Source organism: Pseudorasbora parva, chromosome 10, assembly GCF_024679245.1.
Source record: "Pseudorasbora parva isolate DD20220531a chromosome 10, ASM2467924v1, whole genome shotgun sequence".
NCBI lineage: Eukaryota > Metazoa > Chordata > Actinopteri > Cypriniformes > Gobionidae > Pseudorasbora > Pseudorasbora parva.
In genome coordinates, this window is record NC_090181.1 from 14,918,558 (window position 1) to 14,939,132 (window position 20,575).

At 36.2% G+C, this 20,575-nt stretch overlaps 3 protein-coding genes across 4 annotated transcripts; 1 reads left to right on the forward strand and 2 right to left on the reverse strand.

Moving 5' to 3' along the window:
* Positions 1 to 162: 162 nt before the first annotated feature.
* pomt2 (protein-O-mannosyltransferase 2) lies at positions 163 to 12,653 on the reverse strand. The gene is made up of 21 exons (XM_067455277.1): positions 12,131 to 12,653; positions 11,967 to 12,051; positions 11,761 to 11,865; positions 10,836 to 10,944; positions 10,642 to 10,750; positions 10,394 to 10,553; positions 9,746 to 9,852; positions 9,562 to 9,644; positions 9,364 to 9,473; positions 5,962 to 6,028; positions 5,818 to 5,878; positions 5,660 to 5,738; positions 4,221 to 4,372; positions 3,047 to 3,138; positions 2,874 to 2,950; positions 2,721 to 2,792; positions 1,692 to 1,751; positions 1,507 to 1,612; positions 1,296 to 1,436; positions 996 to 1,107; positions 163 to 781 (listed from the first exon to the last, which is right to left on the reverse strand). The coding sequence occupies exons 1-21, from the start codon at positions 12,400 to 12,402 to the stop codon at positions 676 to 678; spliced, it is 2,265 nt and encodes a 754-aa protein (XP_067311378.1). The 5' UTR covers positions 12,403 to 12,653; the 3' UTR covers positions 163 to 675.
* Positions 12,654 to 13,477: 824 nt separating this feature from the next.
* dtd2 (D-aminoacyl-tRNA deacylase 2) lies at positions 13,478 to 16,793 on the reverse strand. Of its 2 annotated transcripts, XM_067455276.1 has the most exons (4): positions 16,730 to 16,793; positions 14,216 to 14,331; positions 14,055 to 14,124; positions 13,478 to 13,924 (listed from the first exon to the last, which is right to left on the reverse strand). In XM_067455276.1, exons 2-4 carry the CDS (start codon positions 14,327 to 14,329, stop codon positions 13,602 to 13,604), a joined length of 507 nt encoding a protein of 168 aa, XP_067311377.1. In that variant the 5' UTR covers positions 14,330 to 14,331; positions 16,730 to 16,793; the 3' UTR covers positions 13,478 to 13,601. The 2 variants fall into 2 exon arrangements, with proteins under 2 accessions (XP_067311377.1, XP_067311376.1); XM_067455275.1 differs by lacking the exon at positions 16,730 to 16,793 and having other exon boundaries at positions 14,216 to 14,349.
* On the forward strand, positions 14,728 to 18,977 carry nubpl (nucleotide binding protein-like). Its single transcript, XM_067455278.1, has 11 exons — positions 14,728 to 14,859; positions 15,020 to 15,167; positions 15,279 to 15,313; positions 15,426 to 15,516; positions 15,621 to 15,660; positions 16,269 to 16,359; positions 16,706 to 16,799; positions 17,904 to 17,989; positions 18,139 to 18,259; positions 18,446 to 18,528; positions 18,728 to 18,977. The coding sequence occupies exons 1-11, from the start codon at positions 14,728 to 14,730 to the stop codon at positions 18,788 to 18,790; spliced, it is 984 nt and encodes a 327-aa protein (XP_067311379.1). The 3' UTR covers positions 18,791 to 18,977.
* Positions 18,978 to 20,575: the final 1,598 nt, after the last annotated feature.

Below are 20,575 nucleotides of genomic sequence, written 5' to 3' on the forward strand. Positions count from 1 at the left end.
TGCACTTTTTTAAGCTTAATTTTTTTTTAACTGTATCTGTCTGAAAGAAGAACCTGGGGATGGCTTGAAGGGGAGTAAATCATAGCATTTTTCATTTTTTGGGTGAACTATCCTTTTTAACAATTACAGCAAGACAATAATGAAAGCAAACAGCAAAAAATCTTGCAAATAACATTATTATTTTAGAACCACATAGCCAAACTCCCAACATGAATCCAATTGAAATTTTGTAGTATTTAATCAAACAATTAAACACAACTTGGATGGCTTAGAAATATAATATTGTGATCCATATCAAATGTCACCTGTTTTTGAATACAATAATTTGTAAATTTCTTCTTAAATGGAGAACAATTATGTAACAAATGAATATGTAAAAAACACAGTCAAGAAAGTGAATACATTATACAGCACCTTTAAATCTATAAAGGCACTTTATTACTTCTGTCAGTTTATTTAGATCCACAACAGCAGTTAGACATTATCAAAAATTCATAACTGTAAAATACTGTAACTTTGAAATGCTATTCTAAAAAGTTATCACAGCATAACAACGGCTGATCTCGTGGCAGTCAACATGTAACAACTAAAATTGTTAAAACATTTTAAGCCCCAGGATAAAGGGTCTAAAATGGAACAGAATTAAAATGGTCTAAAATTTATTAGAAATATTGTCTAAAATTCCCAGGATTCCATCCACCTGAGGCCGGCCATGGAGGAGGCAGGGTCATGTGCTAGCGGACCCCTCATGCCATAGGAGAGAGGGTGAAATAGGTAAAAGCTGAAACAAGAGAAACAACAGAATGAGATCACTATTAGAAACGTACTGAATTTTTGACCCAAACATAATACATCGAATATTTATACAATGCACAATTTTGGAAATAATACAGATGAAATTTGTTCATTCCTGATGGGACATTTTGTAAAGAGTTTTTTTTTTTTAAACAAAGCTAGCAAAATGTGACAAATACATTTAAATATTACAGCTTTACCTGTAGATGAACCCTAACAAGAGTATAGATTGACCTCCCCTCAGAAGATAACGGGATATGGATGAACTAAAGAGAAGTTGAAAATTCTGAAGGAAGACGTCCAGAGTAATACCTTAAATAAAGAAGATCATTAAGCGTGTTAACTGTAATAATGTTGTGCTAACAATTATTGCTGACCAAAACATTTTAAAGACTGAAGTAGGTTTTATATAATTTAGATAGGGCAAATTATTCATCTTCAGTCCATATGACAGTTTGATAAGAATATCAGCAGATTTCAGATCTGGTTTGCCTTTGTACCTGTGAGCATACTGCTGAACAGCATGGCAGGAAAGTAATGGTGGTAGTACAGTATGCGACCCATGATGTAGAACGGGAGGTAGTGTAACAGCCAGCCCAAAAGTAGCATCCCACCACCTTCCATGAGAGTGTGACAATGTACTGAAAGAAAACATTGGCTGTTTTAGACTTCGGACTGGCTATGTTCTGCACAATCTGAGGTGCTACTTACCCTTCCTCATTCCTTCCATCTCCACTCCTCTCTGTACAGCTAAAGAAGCCACTGCCAGCATGACAACAAATAGAGCCAGACTCAATAGGTTCAGCCACCAGATGACCTGAGGATGAAATATGATGTTTTGGCAATGGCAGAACAAAAGCTCTTAGCAAACAGAGGGCATGAAAAAGGACACTTACAGGGTTCCCGAGGAGATAAACACGGTACTCCGTCTCATTCACTCCAGAAAACCTCAAACCCTATTATGAATAATGATGAAATAGTACACAGATGTGGATCTTGAAAATAGTACTGTTAAGGTACTAAAACTAATTTAAACTGCTTTTGTTCACAGAAATACGGCTAACAAAATAGAAATGCTGTAAAAAAGTACCAAAATTAATAAAGCTTAAAGTGCCCCTATAATGCTATTTTAAAGGCTCCCAATTATGTTTTGGAGGTCTACTACAATAGGTTTACATGCATCCAAGGTAAAACACAAAAAACATTTAAAACCCATACATTTTCTCATAAAATACATTGTTGTGACATCTTTTCTCAAAGAGTCTGAAAACGGTTTGTTTGAGGATTCAGCATCTCTAAACCCATCCTTTTCAGACTGCTGTGAATGATCTACCACTTACAGCGCACGTTAGACCTTAATATTATTATTTCAGCTTCAGAAGCTTCCCCAGCACTTGTATTATACACAGTGATATGAACAATAAGTATGCCGTTGTTTTTAACCATATCAATTTGAGTCAGGGTCTTTGCAAGCGCATGCTTTTTACAGGCCCTAGCTAAAACTATAATAATTTGAGGGCAGGTCAAGGTAGACATTGTTCGTGCGGAGACCGATGAAAACTAAAGGCTGGCATTCTGCAAATTTGTTACAAACATATGTAGGTTTGGGCCGGAAGTAAGACTGGAATTACTGACTAATTTTGGCAATAATTTTTAATTTTTCTTTTTTTTGGGAGACAGTCTTTGAAAATTCACAAACAGCTATTACACACTGCATTAAATTTTTAAAAACGCATAATAGGGGCACTTTAAAGCTAAATATAAAGAACAAATGTATTAAAAATCAAACTTAAAATAAATAAATAATTAAATGTAAATTAAAGCTAATTCAAAATATTAATAAATACCTTATTAGCATGTGAATAATACTAAAATAACACTGCTACGCAAAACGCAGCTTGTCTATCAGATTTTACACAACATACCTGATAGTTGATGGGCCAGTGCCAGGGCTTAGAGTTTACCTCATTGTCTTTGGGCTTCAAACCACTGTTTCCCTAAACAAAATACAAAACAAGTATTAATAAACTTAATCCATATAAATTATTCCATAAATCACTCCCATATGAAAATCTTACCCTGATCATCACAATATGAGACTCCCAGAGGATCTCCAGAAAAGTGGGTTTGAGCACTGAAAGACTGATATTGGGCACTACAGAAACACAAAAACATTGCACAAATAGCAGAGAAAAACTATCCAGTTGGACATTTCTAACTATATTATTAAAATGTAACAATATGGACATACTTTTAGGGTTGATGTGATCTTCAATGTTCCACTGCGAGTTGGGGGTCTCTTTGACATACGGGCTACATGTGACCTCCACTTGTTCCCATCCCCTGTTGAAAGTAAATGCAGTTTAAAAAAATATCTTTCTGTGATATGTTATGCACTACTGACTATTTCCTGCACAAAAATATAACTCGCTGATTAACTACCATAGTTCGATGCATCGCTGGAAAAAACAAATCAACTAGTCACGACGGTTTCCTGAAACCAGAGTAACTTGGTCTTACACGGTCCACACTGGTTCAGTGATATAGGACTGTTGTTAAGATGACTCACGCAGTTTTCACTGCTTTTGTACTGAATGTTAGCTTGCTTATTGCACCCAAGAGCATGATGTATATAAATCCACATGTCATTTAACAAAAAAAAAAACTATGCTTCTAATTAAAGCTTGAGAGGTGTAGTTCCAACCAGAGACATAAAAAAAACATACTACTCTTTTATTGTAGTAAATGAAGCTGCAAGTTTCCAAATATGGCACTGACATCTTGAGTCTCGAGTCTGCACAGTAGTGAGCACAACATCAAGGTACGGCCCACACTCCCACCCATAGACTGCTCTGGTCTAAACTAATCAATCACATGCCACTGCACCTTTTGTGAAATAAAAAGTTAAGGAAATGTAGAAGTTCCTAAAAAAGGTCTATTGGTGCCTCAGTGACTACTTCGCACAGAGAAGCTGTCAATCTCAGCTGTCATAACGTCACACCCCTTATTTTATAGCATCAAATAACTAACTATAACCAAACTTATTTAAAGAATGAACACTTGAACTAACATCAGTGATACAAACTGCCTAAAATTACCATCTTTGGAAAAATATATGTGAAGTCTAATTTTATTGTTTAGATTGTCTATGTCCCATTACATTTCATGGAGAGGGCGGGGTTTATGACCTACACTGCATCCAGCCACCTGGGGGCGACTGAGACACTTTGGCTTCACTTTTCAGAACCTGTGTGGCATGCCATGTTTGGTTCCAACCATGTAAGTTTGCGATTGTGTTTGCAAATGTTCTTTGGAACTATGGTTTCTGGAAACGCCAAAAATAGAACTTGCAACCACAGTTGGCTAAAGATGCTTCTATGAAACGCACCCCATATCGGAGATCTTTTCTGAACAAACACTCTCACCACTTAGGAAGGGTTTTTCCAGAGGAGCAGAGCACGCAACCCGTGGAGCGATGGAGAAAGCGAACTTTACTACGCAGCACCTTCACCGGATCTCCCTTCCTCCCTCCACACACCTCCACCTGCCACAAGTCATTCATATCTCCGCTTCCATTCTGAAATTAAAAGAAATTAAGTTAGATGATGCTACGATTTTTGTTTGGATCGAACTAAATTCATGATTCGTGATTCATCATGAATCGGATCGTGTGTCAAACTGCTGAAATCATGTGACATTGGCGATTCAAATCATGAATCAATACGCTGCTTCATGACCGTTTGAATATTTTGAGGTTTTAAAAAAAAAGCGGAAGAGAAGACAATGCTGAATAAAGTCGTAGTTTTTGTTATTTTGGGGCCAAAATGTATTTTCGATGCTTCAAGAGATTCTAATTAACCCACTGATGTCACATATGGACTACTTTGATGATGTTTTTATTAGCTTTCTGGACATGGACAGTAAAGTGTGCATACACTTGGATACGCTCTCGGACTTAATATAAAATATATTTAACTGTGTTCCAAAGATGAACGGAGGTCTTACAGGTGTGGAACAACATTAGGGTGAGTCATTAATGACATCAATTTAATTTTTGGGTGAACTAACCCTTTAAAGGTCTTTGCAGGTGTTTTGAGTTAACTAGCCGATTAGAGTGTGGCACCAGGTGTCTTCAAATTTGAACCGTTTCACAATATTCAAATTTTCTGAGAAACTGAATTTGGGATTTTCCTTAGTTGTCAATTATAATCATCAAAATTAAAAGAAACAAACTTTTGAAATATATTAGTCTCTGTGTAATGAATGAATATAATATACAAGTTTCACTTTTTGAAAGGAATTAGTGAAATAAATCTACTCTCTTATGATATTCTAATATGACCAGCACCTGTCTATCAGTAATAATCTTTTACCTTCTAATAAATGGCAAAATGGCACTAGAGGTTGTCAGGGACATCAAACGTCATTACACTAAACAGCCTCATTGCGATCATAATAATGCTCTTGCAAATTATTCTCTCTCCAACTTTCAGGGAATAAAACAAACAAACACAAAAAACTGAAAGTTGTGGGAAGCTTAGTGTGACTGAAGTCGTGCGACCTTGGTGTAGTTCATATATAGCTTACGTTAAGGTTTTTTACTGCCGCCAATTGAATTTAGGTTTCTAAATTCATAACAGTTGTGTTCATTTGTGAACATTATCATGATGAACAGTGTGCAATAAACTTTTGTTGATCAAAGAGCTTATTTTATCCAATAATTCAAAAGCCAATGGAAAAATCATATTGTGTTTTTGTCGAGGGATGATGCTATAACTTCGAATTCGCCATAAAAAATACATCATCACTCTTTTGCAATGCCAAAACCTGCCGTACATGAACTGTAACTTCTATTAGTACTCACAATGCCGTATCCTGTGACCTGCAGGTGTTTTTTGGTCAGTGGAGCTTCATGGAAATGACTGTGAAGATTCCTTGTAGTTCTGATGAGGAGAATCAGGTATGCACTGTAACTATTATTATCACTTTTACTTTCGAATATAAAAAAACCTTGATGCTTACTCTTTGTGTTCCAGTCTAATGATGTCACCATGCCGGACCAGCTCTGGTGACCCTGTGAGATCTTAGAAGAGAACAAGAGTTATTGAATCTTGTGCAGTGTCGATATAGAATAGTAAAGTAGTGCAAACATGTAAAAGAACTCACCATCAGAGTTGTCAGGTCTCTTGACCAACCATAGGTTGTTATAATCTTTATGCAAATAGGCTGTAACCTACATGGAATAAGATGCAAAATAGATTTACAGATTATTTATTGTTACACACCACCTTAGAGAATAAAGGTCTAAAAGAGCTTGAAAGAAGTCTTATATGCTCACAAAGGCTGCATGAATTTGACCATAATATTGTGAAATATAATACAATTATTTTATTTTTAATATAATAAATGTTTTCGATTATAATATATTTTAAAATGTAATTTATTCATGTAATGGCAAAGAACAATTATCAGCAGCCATTAGTCACATGATCCTCCAGAAATCATTCTTATATAATGGCTTGGTGCTCAAGAAACATTTTTTATCATTAGCATCACTGTTGAAAATAGTTGTGCTGGTTAATAGTATTGATTTGAAATAAAAAATATTTTGTAACATTAAAATGTCTATCACCTCTTATGTTGTATACAATATAATGAATACAAATCTTACTGACCCTGCAATTAGAAATTATTAACCAAGATGAGAAAAAGGTAAGATTTTCATCTGGAAATCTTCCAGATAATGTTGTCTAGCTGTTTGGGTTTGGTAAGAGTAGGGCCTTGTTTACACTTGGTATTAAGATGTATTTTTGTTGATTGGATATATATACGGTAATAACCGTTTACAACTGGGGCTGGATTGACTAAACAGGGCAAATTAGCATGAGACTACAATTCCACAAAAAAACAAAAAACAGATTCTGCGTGTAATCTACTGACGACGTGCAAATTAAAGAACACAGACGCAGCCCGATCATTTCCATAATGACCAACACAATCGACCAGTTAGCATCTGGTTTAAAACATGCTTTTTTGGAGGGAGTCAATAATGGCGCAAACATCAGTAAATTGTCGAGCACAAACCTTAGTAATTCACATTGCATGATTCATTTAAAGCTGCTGTCCGTAACTTTTTTTGTGTTCAAGATTTACAAAAATTATATAATGAGAATGTACAACATGAATCCATTTTCCAAACCCTGTTTTTGTCTTACCCTGAATCATTATGGTACACTTAAAATAAGTATTTATATTGGGACTATTTCAGGCCAGACTGGTAGGTACTGCTGCGGAGGAACACAGTCCCCTGCGTGATCCGCCATAGACATAAGCAGAGAGAAGTAGCTCGGCTGTAATGTTCTTATGCAACATGCATGCAGTTCTGTTTATTAACCACTAGAGTGCAAAAAGTTACGGACTGCAGCTTTAAAGGGTCATGAAACCCCCCTGCTGCAGCGGTGTTTTTTCACACCTTCGATTTGAAAAAGCTTGTTAAAAGGGGAGTGGTCGACTGTGAAAAGGTGGGATGGTATTGTGTGGAAAGAGGGAAAGTTTGCATAAATAGAGGAGTGTCAGTAGGTGCATTAAGATAGCGATACCAATAGCAGCAGTTACAACGGTTCTGAGACATGTTCTTGGTTCACGTTGGCATTGTTTACCACAGTGAGATTAAATGAGGGATGAGTACAGCGAATGAGAGAGCTATGAGTGGCGTGCAGCAGAGATTGCTAATCATGCAGCTCTTCAAACCAGCATAATTTAGTGAGAAATGAAAATAAATGTTATTCTGCATGACGAAATATTTTGCAAACGTGATAAAACTATATTTGTCCAAATATGCACGCTGTTTGGCAAGATGAACAACGCGCCGACGTGATAAGAGAACGTGAACCACCCAACATGCGATGTGATAGAGATGTGTAATTCTAGATCGGGGTAAAAGCGAAGGGGTTTGAGGCTTCATAGTCTCGACCGCGCATCTGAAGCAGAGCGACACGCGCTGGGTTGCCGTGACGATCCGCGCTGTCTATCACTCGGCAGCTAAATCTATATTTGTCCAAATATGCAGCACACTGTTTCACTAAGAGCCCGAACACATGCGGTTACGTGCATGGCTGTGACGACAAATAAAACGGAGAGGACGTGGCTTTTGTTCATTAGTCTACAGATTGGTTATTTTGCACTCCTGACATAGATAGTCAACGCTTGCAGGTTCGGCGTGCGATTCCTCAGGTGAATTTTACTTTACCGAGCCTTTGTAGCAAAGGCTTCCACAGACGGCGCCGGTTACAGCTCGCTCGGCACCCTTTACGTTACTTCGTATCAGCACAACGCCTAGCTTTCCTCCGTAAATTTTCTGCACGCTGCTTCCAAAACTTCCCCACCATATCTCTACAATACTGATGGAAGACGAGCCTGATAGAAGTGACTGTCTCATGCATATTAACTAAATTATCTTGTATGCATACTACAGCGCAGGGATTGGACTGAATGAGCTTAATGTCATGAATATATATCGAGAATCGCTCGGAGCGGTCGACGTCAGCATGTGCCCAGCAGCCCATACTTGGGCCGAAAAGGCCGCGCCGACGTCAGCATTTGTGACGTTGCTCCGACTAAGCTTTTCAAACCGGAAGACAGAAATCGCTCTGAAAAATGCAAAAATAACTATTTTCACATATAAATATAATTAATGAGTACCCTTAGTGTTTTCAATGATGTGCAGCCTATACATATCTGTTTACATCTCAAAAAAAGTGTTTTGGGGTTTCATGCCCCTTTAAATACTCTCCTCTGATAAATGTTGCATCTGAAAGGTTGGCCACAAAAGTAACAGCCCACACCTTTTCAGCGCAAATTTTTCACTGCGCGTCTTTAGTGAACCCTCACAGAAGTTTTCACACCAAAAGAGGATTTGCACTTGTGCAAGTTGTTAGTAAATCTGGCCTCTGGTGTTTTAATCCAATGCTTTTGTCCACTTTCAATCCCTCCTGATTTCTTTGATTTCCATATACCCTGGGCGGTATATACATTTATGTGTATATATAATGTAGCGATCTAATGAACAATATAAGCTTGTTAATTTATGTATGTATGCACCTAGAGATGGCGGAAAAACATACAGAGAGCATCAACTTTCATTTCTGCTCTGATAGTCACAGGACCATGCCGAACACAGTGAGTGCATGTTAGAAATCATGGTGAGAGAACATTGTGCTTGATATGTTTTTCATCTTCAAGCCAAACTTAGGTCTTCATTCGACAAAGTTTAAACCCCATCCTAGTGCATTTCCCTTAATGCTTACACATTAAGTCAGTAGGTGGAGAGTAGGCAGTCTTTTGTGGCTGTTCGAACGCATTCGACCACATGAGCATTTACACTACGAAAGCGATCCGGTCAAATGCGTTTTCGACTCCCTTTGTAAGTGGCCAAAAGTCCACAAGCTCAAAATGTTTTAAACACTGTTCGTTTCACCTGTAATTAGACCAGTCCACTTGTGATCTGATTAACCAAAACCATCTTAATACCAGCTGTAAACAGGGCATAAAAGAGGGTAGTGAACTGACCTGCTGCTGATGAGCTCCAACCCCCTCTGGGTAAAGGTGCCAGTGAGAGTGCAGATATCCTCCTGCAATCCGCAGATTCTTTACTGTTATAACAGAGCCATATGCCAGATCTGTGTGGAAGGAGGAACAAATAATGAAGTAATAAAAGAAACAAAAGCAGTAAAAATGTCAAATATTAAGCTTTTAATTTGTGCTAACACTCAGGCATGGAGGCGTTGTGTAGATTGTTTCCAATCAAGCGAGACTGGAAAGCAGAGCTAAAGAAACCGTCCCCAGGACCACTGTGTATGGAAAAAAAAAGCCTGTTAAAATTATATTTAATTGTATTAATTACTAACTGCTTTAAGAATAGAACTGAATATCAATATTGGTACAAGCATACCTTCTGTTTAAGACAATGAAGTGGATGGCAAATATTGTAGTGTACAGAAACATTGGAAGCATTATCAACCCGAAAACTCGAGCAAGTAAGTGCTTCCCAAAATCCACCTAGTGGAAAAACAAGAAACAATTTTCAGAATACATTACCATAAAAAAAGTGTGATTTTTAAAAATAAGTTAATACTTTTATACAAGGATGCATTAAATTGATCAAAAATGAGAGTAAAGCCTAGATAAATGTTGTTCTTTTGAACTTTCTATTATTCATTGAATTCTGAAAATGTATCACGGTTTCCACATATATATTAAACAGCACAACTGTTTTCAAAAGTTACAATAAATGATTGTGGAGAAGAAAATCAGCATATTAGAATGATTTCTGAAGGATCATGGGATATTGAAGTAACGTGAAGACACAGTAATGATGGTGAAAATTCAGCTTTGCCATCACAGAAATAAATTACATTTTGAAATGTATTAAACTAGAGAATCATTGTTTTAAATTGTCATAATATTTCACAATATTACTATCATTTTGATTAAATAAATTGAGCCTTGGTAAGAATAAGAAATCAAAAGATATCTTTCCGACCCCAAACTTTTAAATATGTTTGAAACTTTTCAATCGTGAAAAAGTTCTAATTTATACCAGAGACAAGCTGAGGTCCCCAAGTAGCCTCCACAGATCAAATGCTGTGTTGATTCCCACCAAGAGGATAACAAACAGCCCCACAAACTTCACTCCCAGAGAACCAGAGAGGCAGACCCCTGTCAGAAGCAGCCAGAGCCACCAGGAGAAGCTGAAAGACCTGAAGACAAGAGAGACCATTTGCATTCCTGATATATTCAGCGCACAAACTCAAAAAATAAAGATACATAGGGAGATTCCTCCTCTACCTGAGTCTCTGTGTGTTGAATCTGACCGTGCACAGAACAGAGCCCATGATGAAAAACATTAGAATGGGATCCAGGAGAATGTACTGAGATAGGGTGATGCAGCCAGTGTCTGTTGTAAAACAGACCAGTTATTCTTTTGATTATCATCATTTAATAGAGCTGAGCTCTGTTTTAATGATCACCACCACACTCACCAAAAATCAGAAGAGAGGCTGCGATTAGCGCCGCTGGTGTAGAATGTGACAGCTCCAGGACAATGAGAAAGGCAAAAGGAGGAAGACAGGAACCAAGAGCTGCACAGAACTATATGCAAAGGAATTAAATCACAAGTATTAGAGCTTAAACTAAAAGAACGATTGAGATTTGCATGGTTAAATAAAAACAAAAAAGATAAATTACATCTAGATTTAGTAAGTCGTGTACATAAATAAGCTATACTACAATATTTTTTCTAAAATTACAGTATATACGTTTTACTAACTTTATATTTTATATATATTTTTCTTATATAAAGAAATCTGATTAAATTATATTGTATATAAACTGCAATACTAATGCATACTCTATTGCAATTTCCATATATAGCTATACATATTTATTATGTTTTCTTACAAACATAATCAGCTTAAATGTTATATGATTGGGTCATTATTGCCGTGATTATTATGTTTCTAGCATGTTATGTGTTTGGCAAAAAATCTTCTAACCATAACTGATGGAGTGTGTAGCTTTTTATTTCTTAAACAAGCATGTAGGAAGACACATCATGGCCATATTCCAGGATGTCAAGATTCATCAGGCTCAGATTATGAAAGAATGGATGGGAGGGGAAAAGAAGAATTTCCACACATGAATTAGCACCTCTGAGTTCAGACCTTAAATACATTGAAAGTCTTTGGGGATGTCCTGGAGGAGACTTGACAGAGTTCTAGACTCTTACATTGTCAATACAAGATGTCGACCAAAAATGTATGCACCTCTTTAAAAAAAACATTCATCATCATTAAGAGGTGCATCCATTTTTGGTCCAGATATTGTACTGACATTTACAATTTAAAATAATTTAGATGCGTTTTAAAAATCTGCATGCCATTAAATGGGAAACAATTTAAGGTTTACCGCTCTCATTCCCCAGTAGTTGTGCTGCTCGTATTTGTCCCCTGGTTTTATGAAAGGAAAGGTGCCATCATATCCTGTCAGGTACCCAGCAAGGCCGATCAGCATCTGCGTGAGGAGTGTAGATGCATCCTTTTGAGTCACAAACTACACAAAACAATTCAGATTATTGTGGAGCAACAGGGGTCAATATGCAATGAAATCTATACCTTTCCAAGGGGTGGATGGACATCAAAGAAAAAGGTGCGATTAATGTAATAGCTTCCCATTTTTCCGAAATGAGTCTCATCCCAACTGCAATAATGGACCATAATAGTTATCGATCGTGCACTGGTACTTAAGGTTATAACAATTCTACAGATCGAATGCTTACCATACATGTGGAGGCTCATTGATCTTGTAAAAGCGTGTACATACAGAGAGCACAAGCACCAAGACCAAAGTATAAACGGGCACATGATCATCTCTGCAGGGAGAACTGAAGTGTCTTCCCTGCTCGGGTATACTTTTATTTGCCTCGTTAGAAGTCCCATTAGAAGGTTGGGAAAGGCATTCAGCCTCCTCGTTTACCTTACATGTTTTTCGATGTCTTAAAGCAGATGTGTCTTGTCTTTGTAAGGAAAGCTCCTTCGGTCTGCCGTCCATTAGCAGTTTTTTTTATGTAGACAATGAGTCATTATTAGAGTAGCAAAAACACTATAAAGACAGAGCCTTCAGACGCAGAGTTCATGAACATTGAATCCTTACATGATTTAATATCGTGCAGCCGGTTCTTGTTGACATGTCGCTGAATGAGACACTCTCTTGCTCTTTAAATAGTGCAATGCTCCTATTACTTTCCAGCTCATGTTTGGTGAGTGCAACTGTTCTGCTGGATGTGTGAATTGTTGGTTGGGATTGGGATTGTATTGGGATTGTCTGCACTTCACTGGCACCTGCTGGACAGGAGAGGGACATGCATCTCACGGTAGTAAGAAAACGATTAAATTTACTCAACGTTGTTGTTCCTTTATTGTACATAATATGAATTATAATGATTTTCCCCATATCGGCAGGCAAGGTCCTACTTAGAATATTCATATAGCAGGTAAATAAAGAAATGTCAAGGTTGATTTATGGCTTGTCTGATTTTTAGGATATGAGTAAAATATCTCAAGATTGAGAGGGTCTAATATATTTAACATTTTTTTGTGCCTATTTTAAATTTAATATGGAATTCAAGTAACAATTCTTATGGAATAATTCATTTTAAAATCATTATTCTGATTATTATATCATTAATGTATGTGTATGTATAAGATCGTTATCCTATGAAAACAAATACATTAAATTAAATATTATTTAAAATAATTTTAAACTGTACGACTACTACTATTATAAACTATTTTAATAATAACAAAAACTATAAGGGTACAATATGACATTTTAAACTATATGACTACTATTATTTTAATAATAACAAAAACTGGCACAGATGACAGGATGTTATAGTTTGGATTTTTATATATGACTTTAAATAAATGATTTTAAACTATATGACTACTACTTCTATTTTAATAATAACAAAAACTGGCACAGATATTATAGTTTAGATTTTTTTTTAAAAATAGTTACAGCCCAGAAATATAGGCAAAAAGGTGATTAACATACTCACAAAATCACAGCACTCATAAACATAACATAAACACAGACACACAGACACAGACACACACACACAAGGCTATGTCTGGCACTTTAATCAGGAGTGGAACTATAAATCTGCATTAACATCTTTTGTACTTCTGAAGTCCATATAGCTTCATCATGCCCATATAAGATTCTACAAACAAGTGAAGAAGCCATTCTTAAAACTCCATTAGATGAGTATAAGGTCCATTTGTATCCAGCTTCAGTACTTGTCGGTTTCCATACGTTCCATGTTTGACCTTTGTAACCGTGTCACTGTTCTTGCAGGCTGAGAGCTCACTTTGACAGAGAGACACAAAGCTGTCGTAGAGTTGCAAGCCTTCATCTTTCCCAATGTTGCCATGGTACTGCATCCCTTTTCCCTTTGGCTTTCCTCCAAGTGTGGCTTGGGGTACTATGAGAACACTGCCAGGGAGTGCAAGGACTGAGGTATACTTTCCAGATTCTGTCTCACAAAGCTTCATGTTCAGCAGAGTGTTCACTGAGAGGGGGACAACAGCTGTAAATTAAGCTGTTATGGAATAGCCTAGCATATATATTACATTTTTATTTCAGAATTTATGCATGCAGTATATTTCATTGCAAAATGTGAGGCAGGAGCAATTGCATACCCATTTTGGGGATTATATCTTCAGTTGCACCTTTGAAAAAGCAGATGTAGATAACCATTCCCCTATTAATCTGAATCAGAAATGCACTAGGCAGGTTATCATGTGGACAAAAATCATTTGGAATTAATTAAGATTTATTATAAAAAATATTTTTCTGCTACCTCAACCCATTCAGCTTCACTCTCAGCATCTGGAGGTTTGACCTGCAGTCGTGCATTCAGACACTGCTGGAGAATCACTCGCGCTTTCATGCCGTTATCTGTTCTCTCGGACATTGCTACGAAATAAGCCGACAAATGACGGTTGCGATGACTGTGACTAATTTACTTCCGAGACAATATAAATATATGTTTTTTGAGCGAACCACTATTTCATTTGTTATGGAAATGAACTCTGGAACTAACAGTTACAGGCATTCCGTTTCCGCGTGTAAAGCCAAACATTATACGTCATCAACATGAGACAGAGCGACGATACTTCACGACAATTCATGCCATACATATTTTGAAAAACTTCACTGTATTTGCGGTTTTAAAGTTTTTCTTTTCAAGAAATAAATTACCGCTCCATCGTAACCGAGTGCTAAACTGATAGAAACGAGTTTTACATGGAAACCACACCGGTAGTCTTTGTTTTGTTGTTGACATAGTCTGATCTTTATAAGCTTTACAAGATGTTTAAATTACACGACAACTACAACAAGCTTTTGCAAATATATAAAATTTCCTCAAATATTATAGGCACGCCGCTATTGCCTAGCAGATTTGTTCCATCACATCAAAATATTCATGAATTCCGTTTCAAGGTAAGTACATCTCAGAATTATGTTGTGATTAAAGGTGACACACTATTATTGTTGTTAGCACGTTTTGTTGTTGTTGTTTTTTTAACAAAGATGCATAATCCCAACTACATTAAATTAGACTGTAATGCTGTTGCATATTCTCACACTTTATTGTGTTTAGACTTCAGGTGCTGGTGAACGAGCTCTTCATGAGAGACAGAGGCAGCACATGGCACGAGGTTTGCCCAAACAGAAGCCTATAGTTGGAGTCAAGGAGGTCATTGTTGTTGCATCAGGAAAAGGAGGGGTGGGAAAGTCCACAACAGCAGGTCTATTGTCCTTTGCATTCATTGGCCTTTGTTTTTTCATTTCACAATGATGTAACAATAATAATTGCCATTACTTCCCTGAAATACTCATTTAGTTTAATGTCTTCACAGTGAATCTTGCTCTTGGACTAATGGCTAATGATCAGGTAACATACAAATTCCAGATAACCCTATCTTAGCCACTGTATTAAATCCACATAATTATTCCAGATGCTTTGCCTACAATGAAATCTTCTTTTATGCCACTTTTGCATGTAGAGTAAATCAGTGGGTATTCTAGATGCTGATGTCTACGGCCCTTCAGTTCCCAAGTTAATGAACCTAAAAGGAAACCCTGAATTAACAGACAGTGAGTGTTGTGGCCATATTTGCTTTGTAAACGAAAATAATAAAAATGGTCAGTCAATTAGTTTATTATGCCTTTTTTATCATTTTTTTCCTCCTTATTTTCAGATAACTTAATGAGGCCGCTTGTAAATTTTGGAATTTCTTGGTAAGTACATTTCTAAATAATAGTTTGACAATGTTATTTTATATGGACTACCATTTAAAAAAAAAATATTTTTCAAATATTTTCCTCAGCATGGCTGAATTTATTTGATAAACAATATAGTAAAACAATAATATTGCAAATTACTACTATTACAATTTTAAAAGAAAGTTTTTTTACATAATATATTTGAAAATATATTTATTCCTGTAATGTCAAACATGAATTTTCAGCAGCATCACTCCAGTCTTCAGTGTCACGTTCTTATCACCATTGGACAGTTTGAACAGCTTAATATTTTTGTGGAAATCATGATACTTCTTTTCAGGATTCTTCAATGAATAAAACGTTCAAAAGAACAGCATTTATTTGAAATAAAAATAATAATACCCCCCCCCCCCCAATATATCTTTACTATCACTTTTGATCAATTTAATGGGTCTTTGCTGAATAAAAGTCACTTGCTGAATCATATTTTTGATAAATATGCTGAATAAAAATATTAATTTATTTTGAAAACAAACAAGCAAAAAATCCTACTGACCCCAAAACATTGTTATAAGTCATATTTTTTCTATGAGTCTTACAGTTTGCTTCCCTGTCCTCTACAGCATGTCAATGGGCTTTTTAGTTGAAGAGGTTGCACCTATTGTGTGGAGGGGTCTGATGGTGATGTCAGCTATTGAGAAACTCATTAGACAGGTGTGTGATTTAGAAATTGCTGTTGATAATGGGATTTATCATGAGGACAATGAAAAAAAAAAATATATTAATTTTTATAAAATAAAAATTTATATAAAATTATTATATATATATATATATATATATATATATATATATATATATATATATATATATATATATATATATATATATAATTATACATTTTTATTTTTATTTTTTTTCATTGTCCTCATCCAGAACAAATAGATGTGCGTTCAATTTGCATTCATTGGCAGATCATGAATTATTGTTTTCATGCAAAATTGTGTCAAATTTACGCAATACTGTTGTCTCCGTCACTACTGTAATGGTTTTTTCCTTGCAGGTAGACTGGGGGAATCTGGATTACCTTGTGATTGATATGCCACCTGGAACTGGAGACGTCCAACTGTCAATTACTCAGAACATTCCTATAGCAGGTAAATAAACAAATGTAATGGCAGATTTATGGTCTGAAAGAAGAATTTTACCTTCTGTCAGTCACAACACAGCACCATACATTTTTCCGAGTCAGACTCTCATTTAAAGGGAAAGTTCAACCAAAATTTTTAAATGTGATGTTTATCTCCTTACCCCCAGTGCATCCAAGGTGTAGTGTCTTTGTTTCTTTCACTAGAACACAAATTAAGATTTTTAGCTTCAACCGTTGCAGTCTGCCAGTCATAATGCATGTGAATGGGTAACATGAGAGTAAAAAAAATGTACTCTCTATAAGAGTAAAAAAAACATACTTAGACAACGTTCACAAAAACCCTGCTGCTCATGACGACACATTGATGTCTTAAGAGACAAACCGATCTGTGTTTTTTTTTAACCTCATATCCAGATTACTGGATTACTTTCGTCTGGTAAGGTCAAACTGGTGTGATCATATATATATATATATATTTCTCATTAGTGCCTGTGCCGATTGGCTGAATGAGACATCTACATAATATATTTCTATGATTGTGTCAGTTTGACCTTACCAGACGGAAGTAATAGTGGAAGGGAACACTAGATGCGATTCGTCTGGATATAAGGTAAAAAAAATAACTAATATTTTTTCTCACAGAAACCGATCGGTTGGTGTCTTAAGACATCAATGTGTCGTCAGGAGCAGCAGGGTTTTTGTGCATGTTGTCTAAGCATGCTTTTTTTTTTACTCTCACAGAATTGTTACCCATTCACATGGCTGGCATATGACTGGCACACAGCAATGGTTGGAATTAAAAAAATCTTCATTTGTGTTCTACTGAAGAAACTAAGACACCTACATCTTGGATGCACTGGGGGTAAGCAGATAAACATCACAATTTCATTTTTGGGTGAACGATCCCTTTAAGGCTTGATTGACATTTCTTCTATCAGGTTGGAGACAATTGGATGCATTAACATTTTCTAGTATTCAGAACATTCATTATAAAATCTGTTTTTACTGCTCTAAGTCACAATCTAAGTAAGTAGTAATTGACAGGTTTACTCATTAAATGACAAGGCTTTCTGTGTACTTTATGCGGACTTATGTCAGTTTCACCTCTTAGGTGCTGTGATAGTGTCCACTCCTCAAGACATTGCCTTGCTAGATGCACGAAGAGGTGCCGAGATGTTCCGAAAGGTTAACGTTCCGGTAAAGCATTTGCTTTTGTAATTATTTATAGTGTAAAGTAATTACAATGAAGCAATGTAACAGTCACATTGACTGATTGGTTTCAGTATTTTTATTTGATTTGATTTGCTTTATAAATATACATTTAAGTATGTGAATTGTTTTTTCAGGTTCTGGGTTTGGTTCAAAACATGAGTGTTTTTCAGTGTCCCAAATGCAATCATAAAACACACATTTTCGGCTCAGATGGGGCTAAAGAGTTGGCTCATACTCTCGGTGTTGAGATGCTTGGTAAGGTCATTCATCAAAAAAATATTACTTTATGATTCATTGTTTAGCATTTAAGCACATTTATCAAAAACTGACATTTATTAAATATAATAAGATTTTTATATAGTCGAATTTGTATATGAAGTCAAATACAAATTCGATTTAGCCAATCTGTGAGGACACACAGTTTCTCTGTTCTCGCTGCAGGAGACATTCCTCTTCATCTTAACATTAGAGAGACATCAGACAAAGGACAGCCTGTGGTTGTGTCGTCCCCAAATAGCCCAGAAGTAAGTGGATCATAATGGACTCCTGTCTTGCTTTTCATTGTTTTCCATGATGGCATTCATTGTAAGTCTTTCAGGATCTTTGGTTGGCAAAATATTACAGAGAATATTACAAGTAACAAATGTATTACTTGTATAACAGATTTGAAAAAAACATTCATAAACTATTTTTCTAAAGTACTTATGCATATCTGTTTTGCAGGCTGAAGCTTACAGGAGAGTCGCAGCAGCTGTAGTACGGCAACTGGCGAAGCATCCGAGTTAAATGACTTCCACTTTTAATCTAGTCTTGGTGATCTGAGGAAAAATATCAGTATTGTAACTGTAACTTATTTACCCATTTAAATTGGGAACACATGCGTATTAGAATTGTTATATTTTATGTTCTTTATTTATAGAGACATGCTGTTAATGCTATTTACAAACTAATAAATATTTTTTGGGGAAATGTATGATTTTATCACAGAGTAATTAAACTAAGACCTGACTGCAATTCTGATCATTTTGTCACTAATATAGTGTCTCTTTTAGTGTGCAAATCTAAGGTGTGGATCTTTTCATCAGAATGTGAAAAGAATAGTTGGGTTTACCCGGAAGGAACTGGGATAAAGCGCAGATTTAGTGCTGCTTCAGTCAATGATGTGTCATTCCAGACTCTTTCTCTCGACATAAAATATGGTCATTACAAGTCGTAACCACTTGATGGCACTGCAAATTTATTCATACATCTTATTGTGCTTTGTGCTTGATTTATAGTGAAGCAAGCTAAATTAGGCCTTTCTGTTAAATTGTGACTTTTCCTATTATGATAGTTAACTGTATTGGACTTTTTTTGTACTTATTTTAATATTTAATTTATTATTATTTTTAATAAAGATAAATGCTGCCTGTCAAGTTGGAAAGCGGAATGAAGTTTTCACGGGATGAGAAAAACAGGGTCACTTCCTGCATATTTTCACAGCTCCCTTGACTCAGCTGAAACAGCCGTATCCAGTCCACCCCTGTGTAACAGGCCAGACAGACCAGTCTGTGATTCATCACCGCAATGAAGCTATTTTCCTTTCTTTTAGTCTCAATTGCTTAACTGTTCCCAGAATGCCGACCCCGGAGTTTCAGCTGTACGATGACCTCAGTTGAATTTGGACAGTTACACATGTGGTGTTATTTATTTTCTCTTTGTTATCATGATAAAGAAAGCGTTATCCCGATAACATGCCTTGTCTGATGTCACTGAGTGCAGCGGTGTGACTCACACTGCAATGAGTTGTTTTATTGAGGTGTGTAAACAGCAGATAAGTGAGATGTGGAATTCACCAAAATTCTGATTGGGATTATTGTCCCAGAAAGGAAATTTCATAATAATCCTAGTTCAAACAACTTCAACTATTTGAGTCTAAGATGGCATCTGATTACTTAACAAAAAAACATGATTGAGCATGTGTCAGGTAATTCCCAGTTTTGCAATGAATTTCTTAAAAATAAAAAACACACACACACACAATTCCCAGTGTTATCAGTGGCATTATAAAAGCAGACTTTGCCCCATGTGGTAAATACGGTTTATAGTTTCTACTTCCTAAGGCTATGGAAAAAAAATCAATAATTAAATGGGGTAGATGTGCAGCCCAAGAGGACAGGACCGTCTTATTTCTGTGCCGTTCACATTCACAGTAGTTCACATTACTAAAGAAAGCTCTCTCTACATCCTTATGATAAAGTCTTGGATTTATGCCTACATGTATATTGGCTGAAATAGAGATCTACACATGTATAATGAAAGACATATGTATAATTGAGTAAAATGATATAAGGTACATGCCTTTTGGGACCAAGGTTTTGCAGCTCCCCATCTCGGGATGTCATGGGTTGGCTTGACCTCCAGGTCCACCTCATCTAATGGTTGGAGGGAGTTATGGGTATAGGGTTAGGGTGTGTTTGGACATTTTAGCTACACCCACACCTAAATGACATCTAAAGGGGGAGCTGGACTACATGTTCCATCCATGGCTGTGCAGCGATCAGCCTCTCAAAAATTGTACCAGTTGTAAGG

What these genes read in the sequence shown, in the direction of transcription:
- pomt2 (XM_067455277.1), bottom strand. Translation starts at nt 12,402, where the DNA reads ATGGACGGCAGACCGAAGGAGCTTTCCTTACAAAGACAAGACACATCT. An exon ending in GGGACCTCAGCTTGTCTCTG is followed by an intron (nt 9,853 to 10,393) that starts GTATAAATTAGA and finishes TTTTTCCACTAG; the next exon opens with GTGGATTTTGGGAAGCACTT. An exon ending in CTCATATTGTGATGATCAGG is followed by an intron (nt 2,793 to 2,873) that starts GTAAGATTTTCA and finishes TATTTTGTTTAG; the next exon opens with GGAAACAGTGGTTTGAAGCC.
- nubpl (XM_067455278.1), top strand. Translation starts at nt 14,728, where the DNA reads ATGTTTAAATTACACGACAACTACAACAAGCTTTTGCAAATATATAAA. An exon ending in GTAAATTTTGGAATTTCTTG is followed by an intron (nt 15,661 to 16,268) that starts GTAAGTACATTT and finishes TGTCCTCTACAG; the next exon opens with CATGTCAATGGGCTTTTTAG. An exon ending in TCTCGGTGTTGAGATGCTTG is followed by an intron (nt 18,260 to 18,445) that starts GTAAGGTCATTC and finishes TTCTCGCTGCAG; the next exon opens with GAGACATTCCTCTTCATCTT.
- dtd2 (XM_067455276.1), bottom strand. Translation starts at nt 14,329, where the DNA reads ATGTCCGAGAGAACAGATAACGGCATGAAAGCGCGAGTGATTCTCCAG. An exon ending in GTGAAGCTGAATGGGTTGAG is followed by an intron (nt 14,125 to 14,215) that starts GTAGCAGAAAAA and finishes TTTCTGATTCAG; the next exon opens with ATTAATAGGGGAATGGTTAT. An exon ending in AGATATAATCCCCAAAATGG is followed by an intron (nt 13,925 to 14,054) that starts GTATGCAATTGC and finishes TCCCCCTCTCAG; the next exon opens with TGAACACTCTGCTGAACATG.